Genomic DNA, 24,486 nt, shown 5'->3' with positions numbered 1-24,486 from the left:
TCTAGTGTTTAACACTTTATGTGTGCTCAGTTGCTCAGTCATGTCTGACTCTTTAGGACCCCATGGACTGTAGCCCACCAGGCTCCTCTGTTCATGGAATTTTCCAGGTAAGAATACTAGAGTGGGTTGCCATTTCCTTCTTCAGGGGAATCTTCCTGACCTAGAGATGGAACCCCGGTCTCATGTGTCTCCTGCATTGGTAGGCAGATTCTCTACCACTGCGCCCCTGGGAAGTCTCTTAGTGTACTCATGCATGTGTGCTAAGGAGCCTCAGCCATGTCTGACTCTTTGCGACCCCATGGACTGAAGCCCACCAGGCTCCTCTGTCCATGGGATTCTCCAGGCAAGAATACTGGAGTGGGTTCTCATTTCCTCCTCCAGGGGGTCTTCCCAACACAGGGATTGAACCCGAATCTCTCACGTCTCTGCCTTGGCAGGCAGGTTCTTTACCACTTGCGCCACCTGGGAAGCCCTAGTGTAGACAAAAGCAAATGCAAATATGCATTCTTAATTTTCTTCCTTTTATCCAAAGCATGTGAATGAGTTAAAAATATTTTCCACTTTATACATTTCAGCTTTTGAACCAGATGAATGTATTACCTATCTGGAAAGTTAAATTCCAGAAAGTGCTTCCTCTCATATAGCTTACTTTCCAGTACAAGAAGACAGATAAGAAACAGATAAATACACACTTGGGATCCTAATGAGATAACTAAATTCATGAATACACGGAGCTTAACAAACCTCGTTAGTCTTCAGTGTCTCATAAATAGTGAAACACATAGTTGTAGCTCATAAGTCCTTTCTGAAGAACTATAAAATTACTTAAAATTCTGTTTGTATTATTATATCTTTTTCTACTTGCTTTTTAACATAAGAAGAGCTAGATCATCAGCTGAAAACACCAACAAATTGTACCTGTTGTAAGTAGTGTTCGGAACATATATCTTCAGGTCTTCTGAGATATCTCTCATCACCCTCTGATAACCAGACAGTCCTGAATCTTTGATATATTTAGGGTTGTTTCTCATTAAGTATTCTCCCAAATGGTTAATTGGATCAAACTTGGTGGGAATATCAACACCTGCCAAAAGCTTCTTCTTTTCCACTTGCATTAACATTCTTTCCATTCCAGGAACTAAGGTGGGTAGCAGTTTGTCGAGCAAATACGCACGAGTGCTCAGTGCCATGTTTTCGGTATTAAACCACTCTTTGGCCAAATTATCCCTGGGGAGTTTTTCTTCAGCCTTTTTTTCTACTTCCTTCTTCAGATTTTCCTTATCTATGATTTTCTGATGCATTGCCTGGGCTCTTGCCTGAACTCTTTCTAAAAGATTTTTCTTCCATGGTTGTTCCAGGTTTGAGTCCTGTGCAGTTTGATCTAAATTGAAAATCACTTTTGCAGGTTTTCTAAAAACAACATTCTTTGAGACTCTAGTTTTAGACTCCTTTTCTGAACGAGTTGAGAGTTTTGGCTGGTTCTCCAGGTTTAAATCTGAGGGAACAAAAGTGAAATGTAAGAAATATTAGAAGTAAATTTCAATCTATATTACTCTAGAATATTATTAGAAAAAATTTACATGGTACATTCAAACACAAGTAAAAGTGACAGAAAATCAGACAGCAGTGACTTTAACCATCAGGACATTTATTGTTTTCTTAATCAACAGTCATTCAACAGCTCAGTGCTTTCGTTAAGTACCTATCCTGTTTCTATTGCTCTTTATTTTTTGTGCTTGTACCTCAAGATCACAAGATAGCTATTGCACCTCCAGGCATCTCTTCTTTTTTTCTTGTCTTTATTGAATTTGTTACAGTACTGCTTCTGTTTCATGTTTTGGCTTTTTGGCCACAAGGCATGTGGGATTTTAGCTCCCTGACTAGGGATTGAGTCTGCACTCCCTGCATTGGGAAGCAAAATCTTAACCACTGGATCACCAGGGAGGTCCCCAGCACATCACTTTGTTACAGTAGAAAAGGACTGAGAACAAAGGGGCTTTCTGCTCTGGAGGTTCTGTTTTGTTACCCAAGAAGGGAAGATCCCAAACTCTTTACTCCAAGACTTTCCTTTACATTTCATTGGCCCTGATTAGGTTACATGCCCACCCTAAGCCAACAGCTGGTAAAGGGAAAAGGGGTTAATTGGGAATAGTTTTGATCAACCGTAATTTATTCCTTTGTTTCAGGATTTAGACAGAATTCTCTGATATCAAGTGATTTCTATCTGCTACAAAATTAAGGTTCAGTTGGCAGACAGAAAGGTGGGAAAATGTCTGCTGAGTAGGCGATGAAGAGAGTCTGCCACACTTGTATATGTAAATATATTTCTTCCCACTCTCATGCTTCCAACTTCTTTCAGGTTGGAGATTTTACACCAAGATAGTTCACTAAGAAGAGGCACCTACAGTCCCTTCCTACCAAAATCTCTAGAAATGATAGAAATGATAGGGTGTGTGTGTGGTGGTGGGAGGTTTAAATATTCATTTGTTTGGCTGCGTGGGGTCTTAGTTGCAGCCTGGGGGATCTTTCCTTGCAGTATATGGACTCTCTAGTTGTGGCCTGTGGGCTTAGTTGCCCCTCGGGGGCATGTGGGATCTTAGTTCCCCAACCAGGGGTCAAACCCCCATCCCCTGAACTGCAAGGTGAATTCTTAACCACTGGACCACCAGAGAAGTTCCTATGTGTGTGTGTTTTAATATGAACATAAGAATGCTAAGAATAATAAAGAGGGCCTTCAGTAGTCAGAAATTTTGAAGGTCTCTGAAAAATGTAAGGTAAATGGGATTCAGTTCAGTCCAGTCGCTCAGTCGTGTTAGACTCTTTGCGATTCCATGGAAAGCAGCACAGCAGGCTTCCCTGTTCATCACCAACTACTGGAGTTTGCTCAAACTCATGTCCATTGAGTTGGTGATGCCATCCAACCATCTCATCCTCTGTCACCCCCTTCTCCTCCTGCCTTCAATCTTTCCCAGTATCAGGGTCTTTTCCAAGGAGTCAGTTGTTCACATCAGGTGGCCAAAGTATTGGAGCTTCAGCTTCAGCATCAGTCCTTCCAATGAATATTCAGGGTTGATATCCTTTAGGATTGACTGGTTTGATATCCTTGTAGTCCAAGAGACTCTCACGAGTCTTCTCCAACACCACAGTTCAAAAGCATCAATTCTTTAGTGCTCAGCTTTCTTTATGGTCCAACTCTCACATACATACATGACTACTGGAAAAGCCATAGCTTTGACTAGACAGACCTTTGTTGGCAAAGGTTTATTATAGCTTTTCCTCCGACGAGCAAGAGTCTTTAAATTCCACAGCTGCAGTCACCATCTGCAGTGATTTTGGAGCCCAAGAGAATAAAGTCTGTTGCTGTTTCCATTGTTTCCCCATCTATTTGCCATGAAGTGATGGGACCAGATGCCGTGATCTCAGTGTTCTGAATGTTGAGTTTTAAGCCAACTTTTTCATTCTCCTCTTTTACTTTCATCAAGAGACTTTTTAGTTCCTCTTCACTCTCTGCTATAAGGGTGGTGTCATCTGTGTATCTGAGGTTACTGATATCTCTCCCAGCAATCTTGATTCCAGCTTGTGCTTCATCCAGCCTGGCATTTCGCATGATGTACTCTGCATATAAGTTAAATAAGCATGGTGACAATATACAGTCTTGACATACTCCTTTCCCGATTTGGAAGCAGTCTGTTGTTCCATGTCTGGTTCTACTGTTGCTTCTTGACCTGCATACAGATTTCTCAGGAGGCAAGTAAGGTGGTCTGCTATTTCCATCTCTTGAACAACTTTCCACAGTTTGTTGTGATCCACACTGTCAAAGGCTTTAGTGTAGTCAATGAAGCAGAAGTAGATGTTTTTCTGGCACTCTCTTGCTTCTTCAATGATCCAACAGATGTTGGTAATTTGATCTCTGATTCCTCTGCCTTTTCTAAATCCAGCTTAAACATCTGGAAGTTCACAGTTCACGTATTGCTGAAGCCTGGCTTGGAGAATTTTGAGCATTACTTTATTAGCGTGTGAGATGAGTGCAGTTGTGCGGTAGTTTGAGCATTCTTTGGCATAGCCTTTCTTTGGGATTGGAATGAAAACTGACCTTTTCCAGTCCTGTGGGCACTGCTGAGTTTTCCAAATTTGCTGGCATATTGAGTGCAGCACTTTCACCACATCATCTTTCAGGATTTGAAATAGCTCAACTGGAATTCCATCACCTCCACCAGCTTTGTTCATAGTGATGCTTCCTAAGGTCCACTTGACTTCGTATTCCAGGATGTCTGGCTCCAGGTGAGTGATCACACCATTGTGATTATCTGGGTCATTAAGATCTTTTTTGTATAGTTGTTCTGGATTAAGGGAAATATAAGACCAAAAAGATCCAGAAAATCCGTGTGAAATTTGGGAGCAACTATGAGGCACCCTAAGCTTAAAGAATGTATATATGGGTAGCAGGGGAGTGATTGATCTTTTTATGTATCTTCATCCCCATTGAAGCTAATCATCAGGCACCAGAGGCATTCATCCTTGAGCTGAGACAAGTGGGTCTGGGCGAGAGAGTCAGGACAATGCCTCCATACCCATAGAAAATGAATTTCCGGCAGACTTCACTGTCTGCATATCTCACCCCTCCTCCAAAGTCTCAGGCAGCAGGCTACAGAAAACAGAAACGTCATCCACAGAAAAGCAAACAGGGATTCCCGAATGCAAATGTAAGCACACACATAAGAATCACTAAATATTTAAAGAAAACTATCTCCATGACTAAACAAATGCAATGGTTAATACTACCCAAGGAAGCACCATTAATAAAACAAATATAAGGAGTCCTAAAAGAATTGTAATTAAATGGATATCCTCAGAACAGAGATATAGAGGAAATAAAAATAGTTTTTATCATTTTTGGAAATTAAGAGAACTTAGAAACCTAGTGGTCAGACTTCTGTTTCTGTTATCATTCTCCAATTAAAAAATGGGACTCTGAGGTTCCACTGCTGGGGGCACAGGTTTCATCCCTCATGGGGGACTAAGATCCCACATGTCACATGGTGCACAGTGAAAAAAGGAAAGAAAAGAAAGAAATCATGACTTATTGAAGAAAAGGCTGATTCTAGGACTGCGGCAAGAAATATTCAAGAAGAGCCTGGGGTATCTTCTAGTGCCAGAAAGTAAAGAGCTCAAAACAACCTCTGCATTGATTGGGACATGCTGTAGGGAATCAGTAGCCAACTGAAAGCTCTCTCAAAGGCCAAAAATGGAACAATTTGAGCAACAAAGTAATATTGGATTATAACCCCAGTATAAAATAAATATCCATGTCTATACTGATATAAACAAATACTTTAATAAATAAATGGGGGAAATAGAAAAATCTCCTGTGCAGAAGTATTACAAATAACTATGTACTCTGCCTTCAAGGCACTAGAGCATAATTCTCTTCTCCGTAAGTGTGGGCTGTGCATAGTGACCTCTCAAAGAGTACAGTTAGAAATAGGGGAAATAAAAAGACAGAGGAAAAAGAATAACTTTACAGTGGAGAAACATGACAACTACTATCTCAGTCAGAAGATCAAGGCTAATATCAACAATGAAAAGTCAACATTGGCTCATTAATTGTGACAAATGAGCTGTGCTGATGGCATATATGATACGCTTGATAGGATGAAATGGCAATAGCAATTTTTCTCTGTAATCTTTCTCCAAAAACCAATAATCTCAGTCACATTATGAATTTTTAAAAAAAATCAGACAAATCCCAATTAGGGCCACTCTGCAAAAATACCTGATAGTACTCTCTAACACTGTCAAGGTCATAAAAAACAAGGAAATCTGATGAACCTTTAGAGCAAAGAAAAGTCTAAAGGGACATGACAACTAAATTTGGTATCCTATAGCAGTAAAATTTGGTTCCTGGAGCAGTAAAAGAACACTAGGTAAAACTAAGGAAATCTCAATAACGTATGGATCTTAGTTAGTTATACTGTATCAATACTGGCTCCTTGATAGTGACAAATGCACCATGCTAACATAAGATATTAATAATAGGTAACATTGGATATGGGGTAGAGAGGAATTCTCTGTATTACCTTCACAATTTTTGTTTTGGTAAACTTAACAAGTAGTCTAAAAATAAAAGCTTATTAAAAAAAATAAACAAACCAATAAAGCAAGAGAGATTATTTGAAAATGAAAGAGGATTGTTGTTGCCAGTAAATCTTCAATACACTGGCTTGAACATCAGAAAACAGTCAATTAGCAAGCTGCAAGATAAAGTCAAGTTGGATAAAAAGAGCCAAGTAAATAAATGAATGGAGGATTGATGGTTATTTAAAAAACAGAAATTCATCCATAGAAAAATGAAATTTTGATATATGTAACTGATGCGAAGAGCTGACTCATTAGAAAAGACCGTGATGCTGGGAATGGTTGAGGGCAGGAGAAGAAAGGGGCGACAGAGGATGAGATGGTTGGATGGCATCACCGACTCAATGGACATGGGTTTGGGTGGACTCTGGGAGTTGGTGATGGACAGGGAGGCCTGGCGTGCTGCAGTTCATGGGGTCGCAAAGAATCAGACATGACTGAGCGACTGAACTGAACTGAACAACATGGATGGAATTTGAAAACATTATGTTTAGTGAAATATGCCAGACACAGAAGGACAAATATTATATGGTTCCACTTACATGAGGTAGCTAAATTCAAAGACAGAAGGTAGAATAGAAGTCACAGTGGGGTGAGGGAAGAGGGGAAGGGGGAAATACTGTTTAATGGGTATAGAGTTTTTGTTAGGGATGATGAAAGAGTCTTGAGTAGAGATGGTGATGATTTGTGAATCAACTTTCTGAATACATTTAATGTCACTGAATTGCACACTTACAGATAGTTAAAGTGATAAACATTATATATATTTTACCATATTTTAGAAAAAGATAAAAGAGCCTCACCAAGACTTCAGAATCCCTCTCATGCTACCTTTTCAATCACAACGTTCCTTCAAAGGTAACACTAACTTTCCTTCCTCCTTCCCTCCCTCCTTCCCTTCCCTTCCCTTCCCTTCCTTGCTTTCCCCCTTCCTTCCTTCCTTCCTCTCTCCCTCTCTCTCTCTCTCCCCCTCTCCTTCCAGGCCTTTTCCCGTTCCTCCCTCTCTCTCTCTCTCCCCCTCTCCTTCCAGGCCTTTTCCCGTTCCTCCCTCTCTCTGTTAACATTCCCTTGACTCTCACATTATGGATTAATAATACCTGTTTTTGAACTTCATATTGATTGAATCATACAACATGTGCTCTATTGTACCTGTTTTTGCTCAATAACTTAACTATTATCCATGTTGCCTGGCAGTAGCTTCATAGTATTACATTATACAAACATGCTACAATTTTTTCTATTCATTCTACTGCTGATAGGATATTTGAATACTTTCCAGATTTGGTTATTACAAAAAAGCTGCCATGATCATTCTTCTACATGTCTTTTGGTAGACATATACATTCATTTATCTTGGTATGTACCTAGAAGTATAAATACTGATCATAGGGTATATATATATTCACCTTAGAAATAGTGCCAAACAGTTTTCTGAAGTTGTACCAATTTACATCCCTACCATCAATTTATGAAAAATCTTGTATTCCATATCTTTGCCAACTTGGTATTGTCTTTTATTTCAGTTATTCTGCAGAACACATGGTTTTATCTCATGATTTAAATTTGTATTTTCCTGGTGACAAATGAACTAGAACACATTTCCCTCTCTTTACAGGCATTTGGATATCCTCTCTGATTAAGTATTTGTTCAAAGCTATCATCCATTTTTCCATTGGGTTGTCTGTCTTACTGATTTGTAGGAGCTCTCTTTATAGTTAAATTAAAAACCTTTGATGAACATAGGTATTGTGAGTATCTTTTCTCATATCTTGCTTGGCTTTTCACTCTCTTTAAGGTGTTTTCTAATGAACAGAAGTGTTTTCTAATGAACAAAAATAGAATTCTTAATTTTAATGTGTCCATTCCTCATTTATTTAATCATACTGTCAGCATCTTTTGTGTTTTGTTTAAGAAATCTTATCTACCCCCAAATTGTGATAATATTCTCCTATGTTCTTCTAAAATTATTACTGCTTTATCATTCACATTTACATCTATAATACATGCAGAATTTGTTTTTATGTGTGGGGTGAGGTAGGACTCAAAAATACATATTTTCCATTTTGGCATCATTATTGTTTTCAGTACAAGATTTTCAACTGGACTGTGTTCCATTGGCTTGTCTATTTTTATGCCAATGTCATACTGTCCTAATTTTTATTACTTAACTATAAATCTTGATATTTAGAAATATAAATCCTCTAGCTATGTTGTTCAAGATTTCCTTGGCTTTCTGGGTCTTTTGCACTTCTACATAAATTTTAGAATCAAATTGTTATTTTATAAGCACACAGACACACATACAGAACCTTGCATAAATTTTTATTAGAATTACAGTGAAGCTAGAGGTCAGTTGAGAAAGCACTACTATCTTAATGATATTAAGCCTTCTAATTCATGAATAAGGTATATATTTTCATTTATTTAGGTCATCTTTAAATTCTTTTAATTATGCTTTATAGTTTCAGTGTAGAGGTTTTGTTCAATTTTAGTTAGACTTGGATAAAGGATAGAAATGGTATGGACCTAACAGAAGCTGAAGATATTAAAAAGAGGTGGCAAAAATACACAGAAGAACTGTACAAAAAAGATCTTCATGACCCAGATAATCACAATGGTGTGATCACTCACCTAGAGCCAGACATCCTGGAATATGAAGTCAAGTGGGCCTTAGGAAACATCACTACAAACAAAGCTAGTGGAGGTGATGGAATTCCAGTTGAGCTATTTCAAAGCCTGAAAGATGATGCTGTGAAAGTCCTGCACTCAATATGCCAGCAAATTTGGAAAACTCAGCAGTGGCCACAGGACTGAAAAAGATCAGTTTTCATTCCAATCCCAAAGAAAGGCTATGCCAAAGAATGCTCAAACTACCGCACAATTGCACTCATCTCACACGCTAGTAAAGTAACGCTCAAAATTCTCTAAGCCAGGCTTCAACAATATGTGAACCGTGAACTTCCAGATGTTCAAGCTGGTTTTAGAAAAGGCAGAGGAACCAAAGATCAAATTGCCAACATCCGCTGGATCATCTTGAAAAAGCAAGAGAGTTCCAGAAAAACATCTATTTCTGTTTTATTGACTATGCCAAAGCCTTTGACTGTGTGGATCACAATAAACTGTGGAAAATTCTGAAAGAGATGGGAATACCAGGCCACCTGATCTGCCTCTTGAGAAACCTATATGTAGGTCAGGAAGCAACCGTTAGAACTGGACGTGGAACAACAGACTGGTTCCAAATAGGAAAAGGAGTACATCAAGGCTGTATATTGTCACCCTGCTTATTTAACTTATATGCAGAGTACATCATGAGAAATGCTGGGCTGGAGGAAGCACAAGCTGGAATCAAGATTGCTGGGAGAAATATCAATAACCTCAGATATGCAGATGATGCCACCCTTACGGCAGAAAGTGAAGAAGAACTAAAAAACCTCTTGATGAAAGTGAAAGAGGAGAGTGAAAAAGTTGGCTTAAAGCTCAACATTCAGAACACTAAGATCATGGCATCTGGTCCCATCACTTCATGGCAAATAGATGGGGAGACAGTGGAAACAGTGTCAGATTTTATTTTTCTGGGCTCCAAAATCACTGCAGATGGTGATTGCAGCCACGAAATTAAAAGACACTCCTTGGAAGGAAAGTTATGACCAACCTAGACAGGGTATTAAAAAGCAGAGACATTACTTTGCCAACAAAGGTCCGTCTAGTCAAGGCTATGGTTTTTCCAGTGGTCATGCATGGATGTGAGAGTTGGACTGTGAAGAAAGCTGAGCACCGAAAAATTGATGCTTTTGAACTGTGGTGTTGGAGAAGACTCTTGAGGGTCCCTTGGACTGCAAGGAGATCCAACCGGTCCATCCTAGAGAGATCAGTCCTGGATGTTCACTGGAAGGTCTGATGTTGAAGCTGAAACTCCAATACTTTGGCCACCTGATGCAGAGAGCTGACTCATTGGAAAAGACCCTGATGCTGGGAAATATTGAGGGCAGGAGGAGAAGGGGATGACAGGATGAGATGGCTGGATGGCATAACCGACTCAATGGACATGGGTTTGGGTGGACTCCAGGAGTTGGTGATGGACAGGGAGGCCTAGCATGCTACGATTCATGGGGTTGCAAAGAGTCGGATACGACTGAGTGACTGAACTGAACTGACCTGAAGACATTAAAATTGGATCTTAAAATTTTCATTGTCTGTTTGCTGCTAATATATAATAGAAATATAATTGTTTTTGTATATTGACTTTGTATCCAGAAACCTTGCTAAACGTACATTGATTGCTTTGTTCACAATCATGTCATCTGGTAAAAAGAAAAGATATTTCTATCTTTTCCTTTATAACTTTTATAATTTTTATATTCCTTATTTGCCTTATGACACTGGCTAAACCCATGAATCTTTTAGCAAGAATAATCCTTTTTTAACCCACCTTTCGAAATTAAGACTCATTAATGAAGATATGTTGTCCGTGTTGGTTACTACTGAATTCTTAGTTAGCAGTGGTTAGAACAGTGTCAGAAACAACACTCAAGTATTTGATGAATGAATAAACACTGTGTTAAAAAAGTCATAGGCATTGGAATAAGAGGTATCAGGGTTCAAATTTCAGCTCTAACATATAGTAGTCATGTTCCTTATAGAATAAGAAAATAAACTTAGACTCTATTTCGATAAAATGGGAATATAATTATACTTTGTAGGATAATCATGATGAGAAAATTATACATATACATATATGAAATTATATATTTAACATATATATCCTAAAGCACTTATAGTCATTATTACTATTATTATTATTGGATGAACTCAATCAGAGTGTCTAGAGTGAGAAGAGGACCATAAAAGGAATTTTATGCAACATTTTAGAAGAATAGGCAGATAAAGTACATTTACACAGGAGTCTGAGAGTGACTAGGGAGTTGGGAGGAAAACAGGATACATTAGAATCACAGAAACTACAAGAAGAAGAGTTTAAAGAAGGATGTATTATTAAAATTTCAATTTGAGCAATAGAAATCTATCTTACAAAACTTAAGTTAAAAAAATGCAGTCTCTCTTTCCTTTTAACCTCTCCAGTATAACCCAGGGCAGATATTCTTCCTCCTGCTTTAAGGGGAGTGCTACAGACATATAGCAACTTAATACCTAGCCATCTGCATGGCTCATTAGTAAACTTACAAATGAACTAGGGCATTCTCTTATCTTTGCTGCAGACTGCTAGTGCTCCTCTAGGGTGCTTGGTATTGCAGGTTGCTAAGCAATAATCCTAGTGCTTGCTCTCTCCCCACCAACATGCAGAAGTGATGTAGACGTGTGTTTGGTTACAACTCTGGTCAAACACTTCTCTCTCAGACCATAAAACCAAGAAAATAAAAGGAGACACACCAATAGCAGGGTCAGTAAATCAGGATTCTGAATAAGCCTATCAGTAGCAGTCCTTTGATTAGGTGATCTCTGAATTCATAAATTACAGAACTGCCCCAATGGAAAATTAATTAAGGAGTTTAATTGAATACAGTTTCAAGCAAATACTGGGTTTTTTAGCCTATGCTTATATACTCCTAAACCTTTTACAGATAGATTGATTCATTTACATCTTCACTCAATAAGTAATTACTGATGTCATAGTGCCAGGCACTATGCTAAGCACTGAAATTCTTTTTCAGGACTTTCTAAACTTCTATGGAATTAAGAGCTTTTCAAATACTTACCCAACATGCACATCCTCACCTCTGTGTCAACCCACCTTCTAACATACAAAGTCCTACTCAAGCACTACGGGCACAAATGCTTTCAATTAAAGAAGTAGAAACAAAAAAAAATTCCTTATTCATATTCTGAAAAGTCCAGTGATTTTTATAAATGAGTTTCATCATTTTCTGCACTCAGTACCTGGCCCACTGCTGGGCATGGCCTCAGCACAACTCTATTTAAGGACACAAATAGGAATGAATTATAATTCACATTATAATAAGCTCTAGCAGACTCTTTCTTCACAGAAGGCATACATTAGAGGGATTGGCTGCTGATTAAACTGGTGAAAATTGACCCAGCAGGGCTACTCAACATATGTGCCATGTTCTCTTAAAACACAGGTCCTGTCTGAAGCTCAGCTGGCTTGATCATGTCAGGATTTCTTAACATTTGTACATAATATAGAAAAACTACTGTGAGAGGAGGAAGAGAAGCACTATTAAAACTATTGGCATTAAAATTCAATAGCTAAAGGAAAAGGTATTTTCCTGCAGAATTTTTTAAAACTTAGGGCTGTGTAATAAGAATAAAGCTGAGCAAATCAATAAAAAAAGAAATAAAATTTCTCAAAACACAAGTTAAGCTCATAGTCTGAAATTAAGCTCATAGTCTGAAAAATGTAATAACCAGGGAAAGAAATGAGGAATTCACGTGGTACATTTAGGCACAATATTTTCTATGCAAAGATAAGTATTTGAGTGTATTCTGGGAGCTTCCTGGCAAAATAATATCATTTTAATTTTGACAAGTATATAACAAGGATGGGCTTCCCTGGTGACTCAGTGGTAAAGAATATGCTTGCATCGCAGAGCCACAGGAGACACAGGTTTAATCCCTGGGTTGGGAAGATCCCCTGGAGGAGGGCATGGCAACCCACTCCAGTATCCTTGCCTGGAGAATCCCATGGACAGAGGAGCCTGGAGGGCTACAGTCCATGGGGTCACAAAGAGTCGGACAGGACTGAAGCAAGTAAGCATAGCACAGCATATAACAAAGATAAAGACACTTCTTTTGTGAAATTGGAAAAACAGTTCCTCTTCCCACTTATTACACACACACACATACACATACAGAAACACATACATATTTACAGAGGGAGATTTATTTAGAATATTAAAATTAATAGTGACTGATCACTGAATAAATAAATACATTGCATTGCATTTGATATTGCAACAAGCAACTGCAATATTTTCAATGTATATCATATAGTGGGATGAAGAGACTTACTCAAACAATACATTTCCCTCTATCGTACATTATAAAGCAGTAACAAATTCAAAGTATGAGAATAGGAAAGACCATAAACTCTTGACAAGTTTTCTAGAGAGGCAATAAATTAAAGAATGGTAATTTGCAGGTACAGATTTGGCCATAAACTGATTAAAGTGAACACCTAATTAAATTTATAGGAAATTACCTAGATCACAATTCTGTTTAGCAAGTTCAAAATGAAAGAGTTTATTTATAAACCTGGTCCATGTGAGTATGGTAAAGGCAAAGGGATTTATGGGGTAGTGGTGGTGCAGGGCGGGAGTGAGGAGGACGCAAAATCAGGAAACTGTGGTAGGGGCAGGGAGGGAAGGACTTGCCAAGAAACTTTAAAAGTTAGTGAACTGTGAAAGTTTATAATGAAGGCAAAATAAATGCTGAGTAGTTTGATTCTTCATGTGTATGTATTATAATATGAACTAATAAGAAGAAATAGTAAATAAATTTTTTAATTGGTTTAAAACACAGAAAAATACTTTGGAGAAGAGTAAGCATCTATAAGTTATAGCTAGCATCTATATAGCAAATTATAGTTTAGAAAATGCTTTAATAATTATTGTTACAGTTCAGCCTAGCACATATTAAACATTTGATAGCTGTAAACTAAATTTGAAAGAACGTCAATTAAAATATAAATTGTCAAAATAAATAAATAAATAAACAAAAAAGAAAAATAAAAATAAAGAAGAAAAAATATAAATTGTTAAATTTTAAATATTGTGAAAATTTTATGTAGTATAGGATTTCACTAAGTATCTAAAATTAGAAGAACAGTAGTAAAAGGGATGACTATCTTGCCTATTTAGTTGTTGCCTTTTGATCATATAAATTTTCAACCTGCATAATCATGTAGAATTTGGATTAAGGATTGGGCTAAATGTCAAACAGAACAAATGTGTTGTCAAGTACAGAGGTAAAAAGAAGAAACAGAAAAACGACAGGCAGGTCGAATCACGAGATTTTTGTATTTATGGGTTGTCTGCTATGTGTCAGTCCAGTCTTAGGTAAATTTTCTCTTTAATAAAGTTGCTTCAAAAGTATCAATAGAAAGTAAAGGGAATATATTTTTTCTTTAAACTTTTTGTTTTGTACTGGGGTATAGCCAGTTAACAACCTTGTGATAGTTTCAGGCAGGCAGTAATGGGACTCAGCCAAACATACACATGTATCCATTCGCCCACAAACTGCCTTCCCATCCAGGCTGCCACATAACATAGAGTAGAGTTCCATGCGCTGTAAGTTCCATGTGCTATACAGTAGGTCTGAAGGGAATATATTTCAAAGTGAAAGTGAAAGTCACTCAGTCCTGTCTGACTTTTTGCAACCCCATGGACATACAGTCTCCAGGCCAGAATACTGGAGTGGGTAGCTGTTACCTTTGCCAAGGTATCTTCCCAACCCAGGGATTGAACCCAGGTCTCCTGCATTGACTATTTCCCAAATTGCATTTAAAATAACCCTGGCTGAACTTCCCTGGTTATCCAGTGGTTAAGACTCGGTGTTTCCACTGCAGGGGGCTTGGGTTTTATCCTTGGTCAGGGAACTAAGATTCCACACATCGCATGCTATAGTTAAAAAAAAAAAATATTATATATACACATATATATGTATGTATGTAAAAGACACTTGCTCCTTGGAAGAAAAGCTATGACCAACCTAGACAGCATATTAAAAAGCAGAGACCTTTGCTGACAAAGGTCCATATAGTCAAAGCTACGATTTTTCCAGTAGTCATGTATGGATGTGAGAGTTGGACCATAAAGAAGGCAAAATGCTGAAGAATTGATGCTTTTGAATTGTGGGTTGGAGAAGACTCTTAAGAGTCCCTTGGTGTGGTACATATATACCATGGAATATTACTCAGCCATTAAAAAGAATTCATTTGAATCAGTCCTAATGAGATGGATGAAACTGGAGCCCATTATACAGAGTGAAGTAAGCCAGAAAGATAAAGAACATTACAGCATACTAACACATATATATGGAATTTAGAAAGATGGTAACGATAACCCTATATGCAAAACAGAAAAAGAGACACAGATGTACAGAACAGACTTTTGAACTCTGTGGGAGAAGGTGAGGATGGGATGTTTCAAAAGAACAGCATCTACACTATCTATGGTGAAACAGATCACCAGCCCAGGTGGGATGCATGAGACAAGTGCTCGGGCCTGGTGCACTGGGAAGACCCAGAGGAATCGGGTGGAGAGGGAGGTGGGAGGTGGGATCAGGATGGGGAATACGTGTAAATCTATGGCTGATTCATATCAATGTATGACAAAACCCACTGAAATGTTGTGAAGTAATTAGCCTCCAACTAATAAAAAAAAAAAAAAAGAGTCCCTTGGACTGCAAGGGGATCAAACCAGTCAATCCTAAAGGAAATCAACCCTGAATATTCATTAGAAGGACTGACTCTGAAACTGAAGCGCCAGTACTTTTGGCCACCTGAAGTGAAGAGCCGACTCACTAGAAAAGACCCTGATGCTGGGAAAGATTGAAGGCAGGAGGAGAAGGGGACGACAGGATGAGATGGTGGGACGGCATCACTGACTCGATGGACATGAGTTTGAGCCAGCTCTGGTAGATGGTAAAGGACAGGGAAGCCTGATGTGCTGCAGTCCATGGGGTTGCAAAGAGTCAGACACAACTGAGCAAGTGAACAATAACTAAAGTATGTGTGTGTATATTCATTCCTGGTATTATATTTTTGAAAGGCAAAGTCTTAAAGAATCCATCCCCAATGAAAACTTCGTAATAGTTTTACATTCTGGTGTGTAGGAGAAAAGCTAGTTCTCTACCTTGGGATTTTTTGTTTGCTGCTGCTCCTGTCACATTACTGCAGGTGCCTACTGCCGAACTGTCTGACATACTCTGTGAATACTGAAAGGAGAAAAGAAATACCAGTTAAAAAATAAATTCCTTTTCATCAAAGTTGCATCAGCTCTCCCAAAGAAAGAATGCAGATAAATTCCTTGTAAAAGTTGCCAAACATTCCTCCTTGATTTTCCTAGGATTTAATGCTGTGTATTAGAAGCAAAGCAATAATCACAGTCTATTTACTACATTCATTGGCTCACCATGTCATCATATCTTCCTACGGCTAACAAAGAAATAGGCTAAGAATATTATTCCAGATGTACATTAATCCTTGAATTATACAATACTTTCTAAAAACATAATTTGAGACCACAGTGGAGTGAAATTGAATCTCTAAACCTTTGAAAATGCTGCTGTTTTCTTTGACTATTAGAATCACTTTCCAAGTTTGTGGTGGAGAGAAAAACATTTTCATCTTCATTAAGAAAAGTAAACTTTAGCTTTATGAATAAATGGTGGTAAAATAGCTTTTTGTACTCATCCTAATACACTTCTTTAAAAGTTAGTTTAGAATATTTATTTATGCTGGTCTTGGTCAAAGCACGTGGAATCATTACTGGGTCATGTGCGATCTCTCTTTATGGGCACATGGACTCTGCATTTGTGGCACATGGGCTCAATAGTTGCAGCACGTGGGTGCTCTAGTTATGGCGCTTGGGCTTGATTGCTCCAAGGCATGTAGGATCTTAGATTTCCAAACAGGGATCAAACCCATGTCCCCTGCAGTGCAAGGCAGATTCTTAACCACTGGACCACCAGGGAACTCCCTGATATACTTTTAAAAGGGTGGTAACAGAATATTTTAAGACTCACATTAGTCAACTTAATGGTGAATCCATATAACTGTTTTCACTTGCCTCCCCTTTTCTCTAAAATATTTTTCCTCATAGAAGCCTTCTATTTATTAAACACAAAGTTACTTAAATGATTAACTTGGAAATTACATTTTCAGAATGATAGTGAAGTTCCCCTAATAACTGGTGATTGTCATATGCAGGATAACAGTGCTGATTTTAGAAAGCCAACTTTATCAATAAAGTCATAATCAGTTCAGTTAAGTCACTCAGTCATGTCCGACTCTTTGCGACCTCATGGACTGCAGCACGCCAGGCTTCCCTGTCCACCACCAACTCCCAGAGTTTACCCAAACTCATCTCCATTGAGTCGGTGATGGCATCCAGCCATCTCATCCTCTGTCATCCCCTTCTCCTCCCGCCTTCAATCTTTCCCAGCATCAGGGTCTTTTCAAATGAGTCAGTTCTTCGCATCAGGTGGCCAAAGTATTGGAGTTTCAGCTTCAGCATCAGTCCTTCCAATGAATAGTCAGGACTGATCTCTTTCAGGATGGACTGGTTGGATCTTCTGGTAGTCCAAGGGACTCTCAAGAGTCTTCTCCAACACCACAGTTCAAAAGCATCACTTCTTCGCTGCTCAGCTTTCTTTATAGTCCAACTCTCACATCCACACATGACCACTAGAAAAATCATAGCCTTGACTAGATGGACCTTTGTTGGCAAAGTAATGTCTCTGATTTTTGGTATGCTGTCTAGGTTGGTCATAGCTTTTCTTCCAAGGAGCAAGTGCCTTTTAATTTCATGGCTGCAGTCACCATCTGCAGTGATTTTGGAGCCCAGAAACACAAAGTCAGCCACTGTTTCCACTGTTTCCCCATCTATTTGCCATGAAGTGATGGGACCAGATGCCATGATCTTAGTGTTCTGAATGCTGAGTTTTAAGCCAACTTTTCCACTCTCCTCTTTCACTTTCATCAAGAGGCTCTTTAGTTCTTCTTCACTTTCTGCCATAAGGGTGGTGTCATCTGCATATCTGAGGTTATTGATATTTCTCTCGGCAATCTTGATTCCAGCTTGTGCTTCCTCCAGCCCAGCATTTCTCATGATGTACTCTGCATATAAATTAAATAAGCACAGTGACAATATACAGCCTTGACATACTCCTTTTCCTATTTAGAACCAGTCTGTTGTTCCATGTCCAGTTCTAACGGTTGCTTCTTGACTTGCATACAGATTTCTCAAGAGGCAGGTCAGGTGGTCTGGTACTCCCATCTCTTTCAGAATTTTCCAGTTTATTGTGATCCACATGGTCAAAGGCTTTTGCATAGTCAATAAAGCAGAAATAGATGTTTTTCTGGAACTCTCTTGTTTTATCAGTGATCCAGTGGATGTTGGCAATTTGATCTCTGGTTCCTCTGCCTTTTCTAAAACCAGCTTGAACATCTGGAAGTTCACGGTTCACGTATTGTTGAAGCCTGGCTTGGAGAATTTTGAACATTACTTTGCTAGCGTGTGAGATGAGTGTAATTGTGCGGTAGTTTGAGCATTCTTTGGCATAGCCTTTCTTTGGGATTGGAATGAAAACTGATCTTTTTCAGTCCTGTGGCCACTGCTGAGTTTTCCAAATTTGCTGGCATATTGAGTGCAGCACTTTCACAGCATCATCTTTCAGGATTTGAAATAGCTCAACTGGATTTCCATCACCTCCACTAGCTTTGTTTGTAGTGATGCTTCCTAAGGCCCACTTGACTTCCTAAGGCCCACAGACTTCCAGGATGCCTGGCTCTAGGTGAGTGAACACACCATTGTGATTATCTGGATTGTGAAGATCTTTTTTGTACAGTTCTTCTGTGTATTCTTGCCACCTCTTCTTAATATCTTCATCTTCTGTTAGGTCCATACCATTTCTATAAAGTCATAATAGCTCTTCACAAATAATTTACCTCTCTGTGGAAGTGTCCTGAAACTGAGTCAGATGAGTCAGCTTAATAATCAACATGGGTTTGTTTTTTCCCATTTGCCATTTTATCTTTTTGAATACCCACACCTTTTTTTTTTTTTTTTTGCCTAGGAAAATTAATTTCTCCAGTTACTCTCCAGCATTAACATCCGATTATTCATGAAAACTCTACCTGAATAGGCTCTTCTGCCTCACTTCCTTCCTGGTTCCTTTCTTTGTCTTCTTTTCCATTTTCCTGAAATGGACATAGTTTTAGTAAATGGTATCCAATAGGGGCTGGAAATAAAACTAATGTTTTATACTCTAGCAGAGAAAAATTTTTTATGTAAAAAATTCACGAGTAAACATCATACCAAATAAAATCACATAGAGTAGCTGTATTAAAAAATTCAAACAGTAACAGACTTGTTATATACCAAGAATACCAAGCAACTGGAAGCAGGCCACTGTGATGTAACTATTAGTTGACCCCATTTTCGTCAAAACTTAATGCAGAACGCTTCAATTAAAAAGAGAAATAATTCAATGATAGTATACGACATTGCATCTCAATTTCCCCAAGAATGTTGAATCTCAAATCCTCTCATGGTTAAATGGTTAGAAACTATGCAGACCAGATACCTGAGCACGTTTAGGTTCCTCTTGAGGTGCTGACTCACTCATCTCGACCACAAAAAGGTATCACCAAATGGTAAGGAAAAGTATTACCAGACTAGTATTAATAACAAAAAGAGGGAAAGAAAACATTAACAAACAACCAAAAATGCTCTGAAAGACCAAAACCTGCCCCCACCCCCACCTCATCCCACCATTCTATTGAATGGTAATAAGTTCTCAACCGGTAAACTTCTCAAACTGTGTTACTGTTATTACTGTTGTTACTGACCTAAGCTAGATTAGTACTAGGCCAGTGCTAAGGGAAACAGGAGAATACCACAGTAGGCATCACCACTAGCGTTTAAAAAAAAAAAAAACCAGCAACAGTAATGCAATTGAATTTTTAGAACATTATCATCATCCTCATTAATTCTTGAAATTACAAAGTGAAATGAAGTGAAACTCTTTTGGCTACCTAATTTGTGTGAAAAAGACAGACATTAGAATAATAACCTTGCTAAAAAGTATTTTTGGAGGGGGGAGTTCTGAGAGGGATATGATTTATCTGGTTTATTTATTCATACTAAGCAATAAAAATGGATAATTACCACCTCCCCTTCTTCATTGCAAATGACTACAGATTCAGTCACAGATGATCAAAATCAGTGTTGTGCCAAAAATCATTTAAGAGTTTGTGTCACTAGGTGCTACATAAAAAGTAAATTTCATACACATGACTTCTTCCTCTAGGAAAGTTACAATCCACAGACTTTTTAATGTGAAATGGCTTATTTATAATGTGCTAGGGGCTACTCAGATGGTAAAGTGTCTGTCTACAATGAGGGAGATCCAGGTTCGATCCTTGGGTCGGGAAGATCCCCTGGAGAAGGAAATGGCAACCCACTCCAGTACTATTGCCTAGAAAATCCCATGGACAGAGGAACCTGATAGACTACAGTCCACGGGGTTGAAAAGAGTCGGACACGACTGAGCGACTTCACTTTCACTTTCAGGGGCTACTCAGGTGGTGCTAGTGGTAAAGAACTCATCTGCCAATGCAGGAGACATAAGAGATGCAGGTTCGATCCCTGGGTTGGAAAGATCCTCTGGAGGAGGGCATGGCAACCCACTCCAGTATTCTTGCCTGGAGGATCCCATCGACAGAAGAGCCTGGAGGGCTACAATCCACAGGGTCGCAAACAGTCAGACAGAACTGAAGTGACTTAGCACACATGTATAATGTGCTGGAGTATTCACTTTCTTTTTAGCAACATATGTTCTGCTCGAATAAACCCAATGTACTACCTTTGGAGACAACAGTGTCGAACACTTAAAAATAGCTGCCTCAAAGTCTTTTTGAAGCAATTCATAAATAATAAATAAGATAAAATTGATTTCTTCGCTAGGTCCCAATAGTGCATTCTCCCAGGCTGCTTTGTTTACGGTGTCCATCTCCTGCTAGAAAACTTCTTCCCGTTCCTTTTCAAATTGGTTTTGTTTAGATACACCCAGATAAATTCAACTCAATAAACTTTTACTGGGGACCTTCTATATGCAGGCAGACATTGGGCTTAAAAAGATGGATAAGGGACTTCCCTGGTGGTCCAGTGGCTAAGACTCTGGTGCTCCCAATGCAGGGGGCCTGGATCAATCCCCGATCAGGGGACTAGATTCCAGACACCACAACTAAAGATTCCACGGGTCACAACTAAGACCAGGCCTAGCCAAATAAATACATACATATTTTTTTAAAAAGATGGATAAGATCTGCTTTTGAAGAGTTCCTAGTTTAGTGAGAGAAAACAGGATAAACAGATGCAATACCATCTGTTAGGACAAAAGTAGAGACATATACAAAATGTTAAGGAACACAGAGGCAATTAATTTACCCAGGGAGGTCACAGAAGCTTTCACAGAAAAATAGATTTCCAAGCTGGATTTTAAGTGACTAATAAGACTTTTTGTGTATGCAAAGGAGGGGGGAAATAGTATCTGAGGCAGAAGGAACGTTACACGCTAGGGAATGAAAGTTTGAAAAGTATTTGAAGCTTTCATAGCAGAGCATAGTTATAAAACAGAAAGTGGCAGAAGATGAGGCCAAAAACGTAATTTTTCAACTGTAAAGAGTTACTCACAATAAATCAAGGAATTTGGATTTTATTTTGTGCTTTTTAAGGATAGGACAAGATGCGATGAAATTGGTGTTTTAAAAAAGTTGACCCTGCCAGCAAAGACTGCCAGTGTGAAACACTGGGGGAAGAGAGAATGATGATAACTTTTTCACCTTAAAAAAATATATATGTGTGTGTGTGTGTGTATACACACACATATATGTATAAATACATATATTTTATATATAAATATATATCATATATAAATATTATATTTATATATATTAAATATATAATATATACAAATGTATAATATTTAATATATATTAGCATTAAATATATAAATATATTATAATTAATATAATATATATTTATACAATTAATATAATTATATAATTAATATATATTATATATATTTAAGCTGCCCTAGGTCTTAGTTGTGGCACCTGGGACCTTCCATCTTTGACGCTGCATGTGAACTCTTAGTTGTGGCATGTGGGATCTAGTTCCCTGACTAGGGATCAAACTGGGGCCGCTTGCTTTAGGAGTGCAGAGTCTGAGCCATTCACCAGGGAAGTCCCAAGATGGCATTTAATTAGATGTCAATTAATAAGATGAGTAAGTCCTCATCTATCAATAAAATGGATTAAATTCTCCATCAAATGCATAGAGTGGCTGGATGGATTAAAAAAAATCCAAGACCCACACATATGCTGCCTACAAGAGACTCACATCAGCTTCAAGGATGTGCGTGCATGCTCAGTCATGTCTGACTCTTTGCAACCCCATGGACTGCAGCCCACCAGTCTCCTCTGTTCGTGGGATTTCCTAGGCAAGAATACTTTAGGGGGTGGCCATTCCTACTCCAGGGGATATTCCAAACCCAGGGACCAAACCTGCAGGGATCAAACCCGCCTCTCTTGCTTCTCCTGCATCACCAGGCAGATTCTTTACCACTGAACCACCTGGGAAACCCAGCTTTAAGGACAGACACAGGCTCAAAGTGAAGGGATGGGAAAAGATATTCCACCCAACTGAAAACCAAAACAGAGCAGAGATGGCTATATTTATATCAGAAAAAATAGACTTTAAGCTAAAAATTGTAATGAGATAAAAAGGTCATCATATAATGATAAAGGGGTCAATTAACCAATAATTATGGATTGCAGAATTAAAATATTAATTGAATTCAAACCCCAGTCAGCTATTTAGGTGAAAATTGGGACACTGATTGGGAAGGAGTACACTGAAGTCTGGTGTGGGGTCATTTAGTTGGACAAGGGAAACTGATAATTTCAAACTTATGAGTCACTTTGAGCCTTTTTTTGTCAGTGAAAGAAGTTTGTCTTCCTGTATTTTATAACCCCAATGCTGGGAAAGATTGAAGGCAGAAGGAGAAGGGGGCAGCAGAGGATGAGATGGTTAGTATCACCGACTCAATGTATGTGAATTTGAGCAAATTCCAGGAGACAGTGGAGGACAGAGGAGCCTGGTGTGTTGTAGTCTGAAGGGTCGTAAACAGTTGGACACAACTTAGTGATTGAAGGAACATTTGTAAAAACTATCCTTCTCTTAATTGAAAATTTTATAATAATCTCATCCGGGGCAACTGTCTTGCAAGGGGATGCCCATTTTCCTCAAAACTCACCACAACCAGCTCCTCTAGTAGACTGGTAACTCAGCGTTTTCTTTTCTCATTAAACTTTGTTTCAGTGAGTCTCAAAATTCTGTGACAGATTTTTGGTCTTTTCCATTAAAAAGCACTGATTTTAAAACCTAACTTAAAACTGCCACATATAGAGTAAATGGTTGAGACATTCTCCTCTCCTTCTGAAGGTTTTATGATGCATTGTTATCATTAACCAGTCTTTTACTATTAAATGGACAATTGAGACAAAGAGTTCTGAGACTGTTCTTCCACCATTGATTAAGATGGGGGTGGGAGGTATTGGGGGTAATATTCTGAACTTTCTGGGCAGACTCGGTAACCTTGGCAACTCCAGCTGCCTTCTTGTCTGCTACTTTGGTGACAGCCACAGCAACTGTCTGTCTCATGTCACGAATAGCAACATGACCCAGAAGAGGATAGTCAGAGAAGCTCTCAATACACATGGGTTTTGCCAGGAACTATATCAGTGACGGCAGCATCACCAGATTTCCAGAATTTGGGGCCACTTTCCAGATTTTTCTCAGAATGATGATCAATTACCTCCTTAAGCTCAGCAAACCTGCAAGAATGTGAACTGACAGTCCAGCACAGGGGCATATCCAGCATTGATTTGACCTGCTGGTCTGAGATAATCACCTGAGCTGTGAAGTCAGCTGCTTCCATCCATAGGTCATTTTTGCTATCACCAGTCATATCACCACAGCAAATATCTTTGAGAGGCAAGTTCTTGATAAGGAAACCCATATTGACCCCAAGGAAGGCTTTACTCAAAACCTCATGCTGCATTTCAACAGATTTCACTTCAGTTGTAACGCTGGAGCAAAGGTGACCACCATACCAGTCTTGAGAACACCAGTCTACACTCGACACACAGAGGCAGTACCAACATCATCAATTTTGTAGATATCTTTCCTGGAGGCTCAAAATTCTCCAAGCCAGACTTCAACAGTACATGAACCATGAACTTCCAGATGTTCAAGCTGGATTTAGAAAAGGCAAAGGAACCAGAGATCAAATTGCCAACATTTGCTGGATCATCAAAAAAGCAAGAGAGTTCCAGAAAAACATCTATTTCTGCTTTATTGACTATGCCAAAACCTTTGACTGTGTGGATCACAATAAACTGTGGGAAATTCTGAAAGAGATGGGAATACCAGACCACCTGACCTGCCTCTTGAGAAACCTATATGCAGGTCAGGAAGCAACAGTTAGAACTGGACATGGAACAACAGACTGGTTCCAAGGAAAAGGAGTATGTCAAGGCTGTATATTGTCACTGTGCTTATTTAACTTATATGCAGAGTACATCCT

The 24,486-nt window shown here is 38.7% G+C and overlaps 1 protein-coding gene across 1 annotated transcript in view; it reads right to left on the bottom strand.

Moving 5' to 3' along the window:
- EFCAB5 (EF-hand calcium binding domain 5) overlaps positions 1-23,942 on the bottom strand; it is a 100,294-nt gene extending 76,352 nt beyond the window's left edge. The window contains exons 1-5 of the mRNA XM_043903287.1: positions 23,812-23,942; positions 19,420-19,510; positions 18,971-19,033; positions 15,966-16,047; positions 919-1,495 (exon numbers count right to left, since the gene is read on the bottom strand). Coding sequence (XP_043759222.1) covers positions 919-1,495; positions 15,966-16,047; positions 18,971-19,033; positions 19,420-19,461 — 764 coding nt within the window. The 5' untranslated portion in view covers positions 19,462-19,510; positions 23,812-23,942. The remainder of the gene's footprint in view (positions 1-918; positions 1,496-15,965; positions 16,048-18,970; positions 19,034-19,419; positions 19,511-23,811) is intronic.
- Positions 23,943-24,486: the final 544 nt, after the last annotated feature.

Source organism: Cervus elaphus, chromosome 5, assembly GCF_910594005.1.
Source record: "Cervus elaphus chromosome 5, mCerEla1.1, whole genome shotgun sequence".
In the NCBI taxonomy this organism is placed as follows: Eukaryota; Metazoa; Chordata; class Mammalia; order Artiodactyla; family Cervidae; genus Cervus; species Cervus elaphus.
The sequence above is the reverse complement of the archived record's forward strand: the minus strand, read 5'-3'. Positions and strand labels throughout refer to the sequence as shown.